Below are 13,333 nucleotides of genomic sequence, written 5' to 3' on the forward strand. Positions count from 1 at the left end.
TTAGCCACTGCTGGTCACTCACCACAGGGAGGACTGGGGACACCCATGGCCCTTAGGCAGTCACAGGCACCACTGCTCCGTGCCAAGAGCAGTGACAGTGACAGAACAGCTGTAGGTCCCTGGACCAGAAGTGAACAGGGTGGTCAGCAGAAAACCCAGCCCACCTCTGGCTCTTGGGCACACTGCAAACTGCCTGCTTCTGAGGAAAGGGTTTACCACTTCCAGAGACCACTGCTGGTCTTCACTTGACTTCTGCCCATTAAGCCCAAAAGTATGGGTATGAAGTCCTCGTTACAGTTAAGTAGGAAACAAGCATCCCACTCGGTTCAGCTTGATCCCTGGCACGTGCTGGTGGATGGAGAGTGCAGCTTAAACGCTAATGCTGAGGGAACATGTCCAAGGTTACAATACAAACTCAAAAGCAAGGCCCCTTTCCTGCCTCCGTGCCCACCCACCCACCCCTCTCCCATCCCCCTGGTACAAACCCCATTAAAACTGTACAGGAGCCAAACTTTTATTCCTTAAAGAATTACATAAATACTGAGTTTAACACTTAGAAAAATAAAGTAATTTTCTTTTTTTCTTTTTTTTTTTTTTTTCTCTCCAAGGCTTCTTTTGTCTTTTAACTTAAAAAAAAAAAAAAAAAAAAAGTTACAGTAGCTGCTTCTTCCCCTAAGGGTTCAGCAGCTTCTCTCACTTGCTCACTCTCCCTCCAGGGACAGGGCTAGGTAGCAGAGCCATTCACAGCAATTCCCATGCAGGACCAAGCATGCCCCAGCCCTTCTCCCCCAGCCTTGCTGAGCCTCTATACAGGCATCACAGCTGCTCCCCCACAGCCCAGGATGGCCTGCAGGTCACCCTGGTGCTCAGAGGAAGAGCCTGCCACCTGCCCAGCAGCTCAGTGCCCCACGGGCTCTTCCCTTTGACATTTGAGTTGTTTTTCCACCTTGCATCAGATACAGAAATTTAGAAAGCGCTGGCTGGAGCTGCAGGGGGATGTAGGACAGACCCAGCCACGTTCCCCTGGGTGTATGGAGTCCAGAAGCAGTGCAAGGGCTGAGAGTGCGGGGCTGAGCAGAGCACAGGGCCCCTGAGGAGCTCTCCAGGGCATCTTTGTGTTCCTGGGCATCTCTCTCACCACCTCACCTGTGCAAGGGCAGCCGCCGGGGCAGGGCCAGTCAGGCTGTAAATGTGCCAGGCAGCCCAGCGAGGAGGCACTGAGGGCAGAGGGCTCACTGTAGTGCATACGAGGAGGACAGGGCCACGTGCCACCAGCTGCGTCCTGCCCTCTGGGGAGAGGGCATGCAGGCCCAGAGATGCACATGCAAGCTGGCCCTTGTCTCCTGTCCGGAGCCCAGGGTGAGTTGCTGTGGCCAGGACCTGTCACCCCCACAAAGGCACATTGCTGAGGCCAGCAGCACAGCCACAACCCACCCTGCTCCAAGCTGCACCTGCACCACGGCTCCGGGTCTAAAGCTGAGCCCCACGCAGAGTAAATACTCATGGGCAAGGTGACTCAGAGCACCCAGAAGGAGCCAGAGCCTCCAGCTGGGAATGGCCTGCAGTATTTATTTACAGTGCAGAGCGATCCTCCCTCAAAAGACAAATTTCTTTGGCTGGCGTGAGACAAGCACAGCTATTGCAGCATCCAAATGCCCCAAGCCCTGCGCGGCCCCAGCACGGCTCCACCCGGGGTGGCTCCTGCAGCCCCACGCGCATGCCTGTGTGTGTGGGGGTGGGTGAGTGCGCGTGTGTGTGTGCATGTGTGGATGAAGGAAACGTGAAAAGGCAACAATAAATAACTGGTGCAGTCTGTACGAGAAGGAGTTGCTGCCAGCCCCGACACTGGCATGACAAGCCAGAAAACAGAAGGCCGGCAGCAGAGGCCTCTCAGTCACTCTTGACGCTGTGTGAGGTGTCCAAGTTGACCACCTGCAGCTCCGTCAGGCTACTGCCACTGCTGCTCTGCTGCCCGATGACAGCCATCTAGAGAGAGAAGGGAGGAGGAACCACTGGGGGACAGCACACCCTGAGGCCGTGTGTGCCAGCAGCCAGGGGGCACTGTCCTTCCCGGGCACCCATCCAAGGAGGATGAGACTCCCTCACCCAAGGGTGGGCAGCACAGAGCACATTCCCAGACCTGAGCACTGATCCTACCCAGCCAGGTCTGCCCAGACACACAAAGGATGCGCAGGCAGAAGAGCAAGAATAAGCCCTGCACACACCTGCAAGTACTACTCTGTGCCTACCTGGTGAAGCTGGACAGCTGAGACTGGGATCTGAACCGTGCCTGATGGGGCTGTCAGGAACACTTGGGGGACGCCACCTGCCACAGAAAGAAGCACAAATGACACTGTCCCCTAAGAAGGGTTCCCCCATGGATCCTTTCTGAGCTGTATGGAGTTACTCAATGACAAAGCTGCCTATCTGCACACATGGAGACATTCCAGAAGAAAGCATTTGGAAAACTAGTGAATGTGGCTGGGAGAAGCAGGCACAAGGCCTGAATCCAAGTCTTGTCTGTGGCTTCATGCTACTTTGCCCCCCTCTCCAGAACTTCCTGGCTCCCTGTGCTGCCTGCCCATCCCAGAAACCCTCACCCTCCTTTTTACCCATCAACAGCTCGTGCAATCCTTTTCACAAGAGAACGGCAAGACCTAAAAACACACATCAAGCATCACCCTTGCCAGGCCTTTGTGCGGCCACCAGCACCGCTGGGAAGAAAACCCTTTGTGATACAGCATAAATACACATGGGATGAGAAAAACCAGGGTGTCAGTGTCCTCTCAGGGAGCTGCCTTACCCTGATCCTGGACCTGTCCGTGGGACACCTGCATGGCGGAGGGCGCCTGCGGGAAAGCGTTGAGCACGGCGAGCCCGCCGTCGGCCAGGCCCGAGGTGGGCGCGTACATCACCGCGTGCGGGCTGGGGTACATCATGTGGCCGCCCACCGTGGTTGGCACCGACGACGTCATGATGGTCGCTGGGAGGGTCACTGCCAGTGGGACACAGCACATGTGAGCACAAAAAGGAACCTGCCATGCTCACCTGCCTGCTCAGCACCACCACAGCCACCTGCTGGGGCACAGCTCATGGAGATAGCCAGCTCTGTCTGCCACCCCAGAGATCAAGCCGAGCTCAAACTTCTCCTTTCATGGGTATGAAGGGGCAGGAAAACACAGTGGCCAAACATCCCAGGACTAAATTCAAGTTGTGTCTCAATTCCCCGATGAAACTTTAATAGAGCTGTTGAACTAGATTCAGCCTGCATCCAGGCACCTGAACTCAGATTCTGCTGACAAAGAGATGCCTTCTGCATAGACAGTAAAAGTCTCAAGCAGATGTAAGGCAATGCCTTGTGCTAAAGGCAATGCTGGCTCACTAAGAAACCCCCTGAGAATTCAGCAACCTGTTCCCAGCTCCATGCCGCAAGTGAGGGCAGATGATCTATCTGGAGAGGCTCTGAAATCCCCTGTAAGGTCCCCTATGCCTACATAGGATACAGTGTAGCACAGCAGCTGGCAACAGGGATCCATACACCTGGGAAACTGTCAGCCTTGGATAGAGCTGGCCTGAAGAAGGAAACTGGCCAGGGAGCAGGCATGAGGCTGGTTGGTGTGAGGTGTTTCCAGCAGTGGTGAGGAAGGCAAACAGAAGGTGGTTATCGGTACCTGTTCCGCTGGAAGAGGTTTGGGTAAGGTCAGTGCTGCTGTCACTAGAGGGAGACGTTTGCTGCGGGGCCTGGTGCACCTGGATTGCCTGGACTGGAACCTGCTGCGCCATGGTACCACCTGGGGAGAGAGAGGAGCCTGTCAGCCCGTGGCTCCACAGGGATTCAGGCACTCTGGGCCATGTGAAAGACCCCCAGTCCTTCTCTGGCTGCTCACAGCTCCACAGCACCACTCTGTGCTGTACCGGAGGAGGCTACACAGCAGCAGTGTGTGGCAGAAACCAGAGACCAAAACCTGCTCTTTTCCTGGCATGTGGGCCAAGAAGGGGTTAACTGGCCTACGAAGCTCCAAGAGTGAAGACAAGGCCACAACAGCTTTTGCCCAATTCCCAGCTGTGATTCAAGAACATCTGGGATCCTCCTTGCCATTCCTGGTTCCACCAAGACACAGAACAGATGTTGCAGGAGCCAGTTCTGCAAGGATCACCTTGCTGCAAAAAGTGGAACCACAAGAGCCCAAATGCCCACACCAGCTGGGCTCTGCTGCCTTCACACTCTGGAGCCCAGCTCCATCCTCCACAGGGCACTCAGGGTGCAGCTCTCACCCCTCTTGTGACCTAAAGAACATGACAGTGCCCTACAGAGGGGTTAGAGAACAGCTGGTCTCATGGTGTGCACCCCAGAGCTGCAGGCCACACAGCCTCTGCCCCAGAGCATCCCTGCAAAGCACTGCAGATCCAGAAACACAGCTTGGCACAGCAAGGTCTCCTACGGCTGAGGTCCTGCCTCCAGAGGGAAGAGCAAGGGATGCCAGAGAGCAAGAATTACTGGCCAGCTTGCTCAGACTGGGCATTTCCCCACACATCACACCCCAGAGACACACATCAGTTAATTCTCCTCCTCCAGATCACAAGGGAAATCCAGTTTCCTTGAATGGGAGCCTGCTGTCTGCCCAGACCCGCAGGAGCCTTAAGCATTCCAAGAAAGCACAGGAGTTAGCAGAGTCATGGACTTAGGCACAAACAGGCAGGACATGAGAAATACTGTGTCACTCAGCACTGCTCCTCAATGATGGATGCCACCACAGAAAGCTCAGTCCTACTCTGAAACTCCATCCAGGAACAGGCCCAGCCCAAGAACAAACACCTGGGCAGCCTTAACTCAGAACAAGAAGAAATTCCTACAAAGGACAGTGCACACAAGAAAGCAGAGCAGCACCATTACTCTGCTCTGGGTCTCCCCTACCCTATCCTCTGCACTATGATTCAGGGGCTGACTGCAGATACAAACACAGATGCAAGGGCAGCTGCTCAGAGCCAAATGCCAGCACTCAATAAACAACCACTGGGCACCTCAGCTCCTGTACTACCCCTCCATCATCCTCAGCACAGCTGCACTAGGGACCTGCCTCTCCTGCCTTTGGTAGTCACAGGCCAAGCCCTGGGGCATGCGACTGAAAATCTGCTGCTTGCCTTGGTCTGCATCCCCCAGGATGCCGCTGCTGCTTATGTCAAGCATTTTCTGCCCTGTCTTCCCAGCCAGGGCTCCCTGTGCTCTGCCTCCTCTGAGCTCCCACAGTCAAGGGTCAGCTCTGTGGCCAGGCCCAGAGACACCTCCATCTCCCCATCTCTAGCAAGAGCAGGAGGAGAAGCGAGTGCTGACCTGTCAGCGATACAATATGCCCTCTAGCTCTGGCAGGGATGTGGAAAACTGTCTGCTGTGCCTGCTGTACCCATGACCAGCTGGCCCTGCTGGCTGCAAAGAGCCAGGGAGTGCAGCTGTGAGTGAGTGAGAGGAATGGCAGGGGTCCCCAGAGAAAGGGAAGCACCTGCTGAAAGGAGGGAGAAAGAAAGGCTTCATCATCACCAGCTCTTTTCACTCCCTCCAGGCTTCCTGGTGCTGCCCTGGGGTCCCAGCTCAGCTCCCTGCCACCTCCCAGCAGCAAGGCCAGCTGGCAGCTCTCTAAAGAAACACTCACTACATGACCCTTCTCCAGCCACTGGGTTTGAGTATGGATACACAGCCAGGCTCACCTTACAGCAGCAACCACTCTGCTTCCCTGCTGCCACTAGGAGAGAACAGCAGCACACTCCAGGTGCAGAGATGGATGAACACAGCCCTCAGTCCCTAAGGCACTGACCTGACATGAGGGTGAAGCCAGTGGGTATCGGCATGAGGCCCCCAGACGTCACTGCACTGGCTCCAGTAGTCTTCAGCACTGTCCCGTTGGCACTGGTGACGGCATTGGGGCTGATGCTGGCAGACACTGGCGCCAGGTAATTGGTGATGGGGAATGACGGGCCACTGCTGACCTGCATGGAGGTCGAGGTGGTCGGGGCTGTCTGGATGGACGTTGTTCCCGGCAGGTTGGTGACAGTGAACGCGGGTTTCAGGGCGTCCTGCAAAGGGAGACATTGTGACAGCTCGCACCAGCCCCTGAGACCAAACCAGGCTCTGCAGGTTGCATCATCCCCTTTCCAAACCATACCCCCCACAGCCTGCTGCCAGCACATGGAGCAGAGCCAGGGCAGCAGAGAAGAGCTGCTTGCACAAACATGAGGAGAGCTGGAGAGAGCTCCACATAAACTGTAGATGCTGGCTCAGGGCCACAGAGGTCCCCTGAGAGCCCTCCCTACAACACACCAGGGGACAAAGCAACCGTTCCAGTCCCCAGGAGTCCCCAAAATGTCTAAGAAGAGAATAGCCTCTTTTTGGCACACACCAGGCAAAAGCAGCCCTTGCAGCGACAAATATAAAGGCATAGAGTCTCCTTTCAGGAACACACACCACTTCCCTTAAGGCAGGAAACACAAGACCAAGAACAAGCGGAGAACCGGCTCTTAAAAGCAGCTGTATGCTGGAAGTGACAGGGGAGAGGTGACTAAAGGCAAACCTGGACACTAGGGAGGTCCTAACCCAGCCCTGACAGCAGCTTTGGCAGGCCCTGGGGAATGCCTCCACACATCTCCTGAAGCAGAGGCCAGGAGAACATGACCTCAGGAAGCACCTATGTGCCAACCCACTGGCAGGAGATGGGCGTGAGGCAAATGCTTCCAAAGGACCCCCCCAGTGTTCACTGCAGCGAGCACGGTCCTGCAAGGAGTGTCAGAGGACAGCACTGCCAGAGGAGCTGAGCACCAGGAAAGGGCTCTGTGCTGGGACCACACTGGCCTGAGAGACCAGGCCAACACTGGCATCCCAGGTGTGGGAACAAGGGTCGAATTCCACGAGGGTGGAACGTGTGTGCCAAGCTGCAGCAACACTTTGGTTTCCACAGCCACAAAGCATGTGGCTGGATGTGCCGTGGATCTGCAGGAACCAACCAAGCCCAGCATGACTCCTGCTGCCTCTGGCAGTCACACCTCACCCAACTTCCCTCCATCCCCCAAATCCCCTTTGGAACACCCAGGGTGCCCATGGCTCTTCTGCTGCCCCGCTCACCTGGCCAGGAGCACACTGAGAATGCCCTGCTTCACAGGAGCCCGTGTCACAGAGCACAGGCAGCCTGCTGTCCCCGTGCCCTGACACAGCTGCCAGCACGCCTGGCAAGAGTTAAGGCTGCCACACTCCCACCCCTCCCACTGCAGCTGGTGGGCCCAGCTCTCCCACGTGCTAAGCCTTGTTCCCAGCTTGTCAAGCTGCCAGGAGCAAGGAATTCACAGCTCAACCAACAGCTAAAAAAGGGAAGGCAGCCCATTTTGGACAGGGGGATCCAATCCCAGGCACTCAGTCGTGCCCCAGGGCCCAGGGAGGGAGGAGAGCAACACCCCTCTGCCTTGGCACCGTGGTCCCTGAAGTCCAAATTAGCAGAGGCACGTGATAATGGAGCAGAGCCCAGCAGAGGCACTTTCCATTAGCTCAACCACAAACTCCTGCCATCCCACATGGGACATGGGAGGCTCTGGGTGCCCTCCCCATGTGGGCGACAGGGCAGAGCTCTCCCCAGCCCACTAGGGAGCCAGAGCAGAGCTGGGCAGGACAGGTGCTGCTCCCAGCTGGAAAAGCCAGGGCTGCTCATGCCCACTATAGCTGTAGAGTTGTATACCCATGAGATGTAACCCATGAGATATAACCCCAGCCAGGAAGGGCACTCAGCTCCCAGTCACACTCCAGACTCCCAGGCCTGGAGAAGGCATCCCAGAAAGTTCACAGCTCTCTACTCAGGGAGATTCTCAGGGCTCCCTAGAAGCACAAGGGCAAATCTCAGTACAAAGCAAAGAGAGACTGGGAGAGAGGATGTGGCAACAGACTTGAATCATGCACAGCTCATCTCTGCCCTCCCTGTTCTGACCCTGTTGAGACTCAGATTCCTCCCATCTTTATTGGGCTGCAGCAACAGGTCCCAATACAGGAAGAGAGCTGGGAGAGACTTTGGGATTGGACACCCGCTGTCATCTCCTCATAACTCTCAGTGATCCCCTGGGCACCTTGGCTCTTCTAAGCACCCTGCAAAGCCCAGGCCACATACATGAGACAAGTCAAGGGTCACTTCAGCAGACATCACCCAAGGGGCCATGGACAGCAGCCCTGAAAGCTCTTCCCTTCCTGATCCAGCTGCATCCATTCCAGCTCAGTGCAAGCCTCAGTGTCTGCAGAAGCAGCACACAGCAGAGGTGCAGCACAGACCCTCACCACTGCTTTGCAGCATGAGGGGGTCACAGGGCACAGACCAGGCCAGCTGATGCCCATCCTGGGCCACAGCAGGGTCTTGAGGACAGAAATGATCCCACTCCACAGCTTCTAGGGACTGCCTGAGGCAATGCCATTCAGCATGGCCCAGACACCAAGACAGAATTATTACACAGGTGTAGCAGGACAAGCCTCAGAGGAATATGGGAAATCCCAGTCTGGTTTCCAACACCTGGTCTGTGTTCCAGATGTAGAAAGTCCCACGTTTTCCCATTCCAGAGAGATGACCAGATCAGGGCTACTCCCCATGCTCTCAGCCCAATCTAGAGCCTCTGAGCTCCTTCCAAAATATCCTTTCCCACACAAGCACACCCAGGAGACGGCACACAGGCAGTGTCCTTTGGGGCCTGCAAAAGATGACAGAGGTATCACCATGAGGATACAGCTCTCAAAAGTACAGCAAGCCCCAGTCCCAGCACCACAGCAGGGAGTTTGGGTCTGGCACAGCAGGAGGATTTCAGAGCTGCTGCAGGTGTAGCACAGAGGAATAATCAGCAGGCTGCTGACTGCAGGTGACAGCCTGGCTGTGTTGTTGTCCCCACTCTGCTGCAGCACTGAACACAAGCAGGTTTTGTCCATACAGAGATCTGAGAATCAGAGTTCTCACAAGGCCAGAGTGCCTTTTGGAGCATCCCATGTGGCTGCACCTGACAGTCCAGGCACCCATCTCCTGCCACCTCCTCCAGTGAGGCACCTGCAACCCAGCCTGTGCACCACTTGTGCATCAGCAAGCCCCAGCCACCCAGCATGGCCCATCCACAGGCTCCTTTCATCCTCAGAAGACTTCTTGGTCTATCTGAACTGAGCTGATCTCTGCCCAGCCACCAACCAGGCTTCCAGGCCTGCAGACAGGACAGCCCTTGTCCCCAGCCTCAGGGCTTGCTCTGACACGAACTCTCAGCCAGCCAGAGGTGCATTTATTCAGAATGCCAAGCACAAGACAGGGCCATAGGGCTCCTCCAGCCTCTCATCAAATGCTGGCTGTGGCCACCAGGCACCCCATACTAAGCACTGGCACTGGGATGGAGCTTTCAGGGTTGCATCAGACACTGAGAATAGAGAAGTTGTGTTAAGAAGGTCTCTGCAGAGTAACTGCACCCCAAGGGCACAGTTCCCTTGGGGCCAACTAGCAGTGCTTCCAGGAAGAGTACAAAGGGATTGAATGTGGTCAAGTCTCATGCCAAGGCCAGGTAATTTGTCTCATTACGAAATGCCCACAGGACTTGTCTTTTCATCCAGGAGAAGCCCAGGAGGCACAAGTCCTTACAAACACAGGCTGCACAAAGGAGAGATTGCTGCTGCTAGAAGGCTTCTTTGCCTGCTGGATAGGGCTGGCACAGCTTACAGCAGCAACCAGAGGCATGACAGACTGGGACAGCCACGACTGCTGCTGGGATCCCATCAGCAGGAGCCATTCTCAAGGTCTGTTAAGGGCTGCAGCACAGAGACTCCAGCCACACTTGGGCCCACCACAGCTCCTCTGCCTGCAGGGATCTCTGGGGCTGCTGATGCTTCTCAGGGCTCAGCAGCAGCTGAGCTTTTGCTTGGGGCAGCACTGCACACATGTGGGGCAGTGGACACTGAGGAATGGGGGTACCCAGCAGCACCGTGAGCAGAGCTGTTTGGTGTCACAGAAACAGGCAGCTGAATACCCCAGCAGCCCCAGACATGCTGGGCACATCTCAGTGCTGCACTCTCTACGTTGGCAATTACAGCAGAGAGGTCTCCAGGTGCTGTCTGCTTAATGTCTAGAGGCCACTACACGGCAACAATGTGGCTTGAGCAGGGACAGCTGAGAGCTCCTACGACAAGGCCAACGGAAGAACACTTTTGCAGCAAGCCTGGTACCCATGACACCAGCACAGGCACAGCAGGGCTGTTCTAATTCCCAGCACCCAGCAGAACTGCACACAGGCCTGGGAAGCTGTGGCAGAGCCCCAAATTCAGCATGGCATCCCAGTCTTGCACCACAAGCTTCCCTGCCTCCCATCTCCAAGCACCTGTGGATCTGAGCACCAGCCTGCAAAGGAAGCAGCAGGGATGTGGGACAGCTCAGAGGAACAGTGCCAGGGAGTGCAGGGACAAGACAGGGCCCTTCCAGCAGAAAAGCTGACTCTGCCCAACCGTGCACCCACAGCCAGGCCACCCTGGGCCAAAGGCCACAAGTAACACGGGCAGGCAGGGGCCAGCGTCTGCAGGGACAACAGGCAGGGAGCAGAAATGGTCTGTCCAGCCAAATGTTTCCATTCCCCATGTCCTCCCTGCCCCCTTCCAAAACAGCACCAAAGCAAGAGACAGCTGCAGCTTATAAGGAATGTGAGGGGCCCTGCCAGGGACTCTGGCGAGGGAAACCAGGCCTTATAAGGCCATGGAGGCAGAATCAAATTTTTATCAATGAGTGTGAGAGCATGGAGACGCCTGGGGAGAGATAACGGTGCTGAAAGCTGGCCAGGGGGGTGGGCTGGGCCAGTGGGGAGCCACGCCGCAAGGGCCAGGACCAGGATACCTGCCGCCCACTCCCCTCCCTCTCTCAATCGCCGCCACTATCAGCCGCGGAGCCAGCCAGCCCTGGGATGACACAACACAAGCTCGCTGCAGTGGCAGCGAAAGGGGACGCATCCTCAGCTCCCAACGGGGATGATGAGGGCTCCCAGCACAGCCCAGGCCTCCCTGGGTGCCCAGCAGCATTACCTTGGTCTCCCCGCTGCTGTCAGACTCGGACACCTGGTAGGTGAGGTCCGTCTCCTCAAAGCCAGTGGCACTCATGCGCTGGTCAGTGGTGGGGTCCGAGCGCGGCGGCGAGTCCGGGGAGTTGAGGCACGTCTGGATCAGCGCCTTCCCCGTCTCGCTGGTGATCATGGGCTGCAGCTTCCGTGTGGCAAACGTGTACACATGGCCCGTCTCGCTGGCCACCAGCAGCAGGACTTGAGTGCCAGTCAGCGTGGAGAGCTCATAGGCCTGCCAGAGGGACAAGGGAAGAACAGGGAGTCACAGGTGACACGGACAACACACGATGCAGGACAAGACTCCCTGCACGTTCCCACAGTGGCTCTCCTTCTCTTCGCACCAGCTTCAGCTCCCTGCCACGCCAGAGGAGCTGTGGCCTCTAAAACCAACCCAGGACTGGCTCCCTACAGGTTGAACTGCCCCATGGCGTGTTCCCATCCCCTTTAGCACACCCTTAGGGGATGTGCCTACCAAGAGGCCGTGGGTAGAGTGGCCCCCTCAGTACAGTAGCCTGACAACATGGGGACACGGGATGGTCTCCATTCTGGAAATCCCGCTGGCTTCTCCACACACATCTGGATACCTCCCTCACCTCACCCTCAGTGATGTTACTTGGCACACACCTCTGCTACCTCATTCCCCTCACCAACACCCCATCCAGGCTTTGACCCAGATTTCCCTCTCAGGCTGCAGACCTCTGAGCACAGCTGCACCCAAGCATTCCTGCAGCGAGGCCACCATGCCCCAGGTGAGGAATACCTGTGCACTAGGAAGTGCACTCTTCACATGCCACCACTGCACACCCAGTGGCCTCATAAAAGCTTCTACAGATAGGATTGCCTCATTCCATGCCCCGTGGTCCCGGACCTCCAGGATGTGCCCAGCAGTACCTCACACCCATTCACACCTTCCCAGTGTGCAGGATGCCCAGCTGAGCTGCCATGCAGCACTACCCAGTTGTTCAGAAGATGCTGTGAGCACCACCAGGGATGCAGATCAGCCAGCTGCATCCAAAATCCCCCAAGTTTCTAATCTGTCTTTGCACACCAGGAACCACACACAGCACTCTGGACCGGCCGAGACGTGGCGTCGGTCCCTTCCGCGGCCGGTCCTACCGGGGGCAGGGCAGTCCAGCTGTGCCACCAAACACTCGGTGTTTTGGTGGCGGCTCCCAGCGAGGGGCCCCGAGGGCACCGGTCGGCACAGTCTGGACGCTGCACCGGGATGGGCCTCCCGAGACACATCACACGCCTGGCGACCGCCAAGCACACCGGCATGCCGCGGCCCCGGGGGCTCCCGCTCCCGGCTCCGTGCCCGAGCTCCGCCGGGGGCTCCCGCGCAGCCCCCCGGAAGGGGCTGGTGCCGGGCCGCCCCCCCGGTCCCGCCCGTGGCACGGGGAAGCCGCCGCCGTTTCCGGGCACGGCCCGCCGGCCTGCTCGGCGCTCGGACCGGGCCGGGACCGCCGCGGACAGGTGGGTGCCGGCCGGCATCCCCGCCCGGGCCGGACCGTGCCGCCCCCCCGCACCGGCCGGAGTCGCGGGGCCGCACCTTCTTCATGATGCCGGTCTTCCTCTTGCTGAAGGTGGTGTAGCGCCGCAGCTTGTTGTCGATGAACTCCATCTTGATCTTCACCCGGCCCCGCGTCTTCTTCCCGGGCTTGGCGCCGCTCACGGCCCCGCCGCCCCCGCCGCCGCTGTAGGCGGCCGCCGCCGCCGCTCCCGCCGCGGGCCCCGCCGCCGCTGCCGCCGCCGCCGCTTCGGCCAGGCCACGCTTCACGCCGCGCCGCTCGCCGCCCAGCTCCTCCTCCTCGGCCGACTCCGAGTCGCCCTCGCTGCCGCTGTACAGCGCCTCCCGCTTCAGGCAGCCCCCGGGCGCCCCCGCCGCCGCCCCGCCGCCGTTCGCCCCACGCGGCACCGGCGACCGGCCCAGCCCAGAGCCGCGGGCCAGCGCGGCGGCGGCGCCGTTCCCGGCCCCGGCCTGGCTCGGCAACATCGCGGCGGCGAGCGCGGGTCGGGTCGGGCCGGGTCAGGCCGGCCCCGCCATGTCCCCGCCGCGCTCCGCGCTCACGGCCCCGCTCCGCCGCCGCCCCCGCCGCGCCGCGCCGCCCCCATATAAAGCGATACAATGTTGCCTTTTATGGCGAAGGCGCTCCTTATATGGGGCGAGACGGCGCCCCGTCGGGAGGCGCCGTCCCATTGGCTGGCAGCCGCCGAGCGCCGGCGCCCATTGGCCGCCGGTTGGCGTTTG

General features: G+C 58.4%; 1 protein-coding gene across 1 annotated transcript; it reads right to left on the reverse strand.

Annotated features, from left to right (window-relative positions):
* Nucleotides 1-498: 498 nt before the first annotated feature.
* SRF (serum response factor) lies at nt 499-13,078 on the reverse strand. The gene is made up of 7 exons (XM_063152622.1): nt 12,635-13,078; nt 11,051-11,317; nt 5,811-6,069; nt 3,672-3,791; nt 2,804-2,995; nt 2,250-2,326; nt 499-1,986 (listed from the first exon to the last, which is right to left on the reverse strand). Exons 1-7 carry the CDS (start codon nt 13,076-13,078, stop codon nt 1,891-1,893), a joined length of 1,455 nt encoding a protein of 484 aa, XP_063008692.1. The 3' UTR covers nt 499-1,890.
* Nucleotides 13,079-13,333: the final 255 nt, after the last annotated feature.

This window comes from Melospiza melodia, chromosome 3 (genome assembly GCF_035770615.1).
Source record: "Melospiza melodia melodia isolate bMelMel2 chromosome 3, bMelMel2.pri, whole genome shotgun sequence".
Classification (NCBI taxonomy): Eukaryota; Metazoa; Chordata; class Aves; order Passeriformes; family Passerellidae; genus Melospiza; species Melospiza melodia.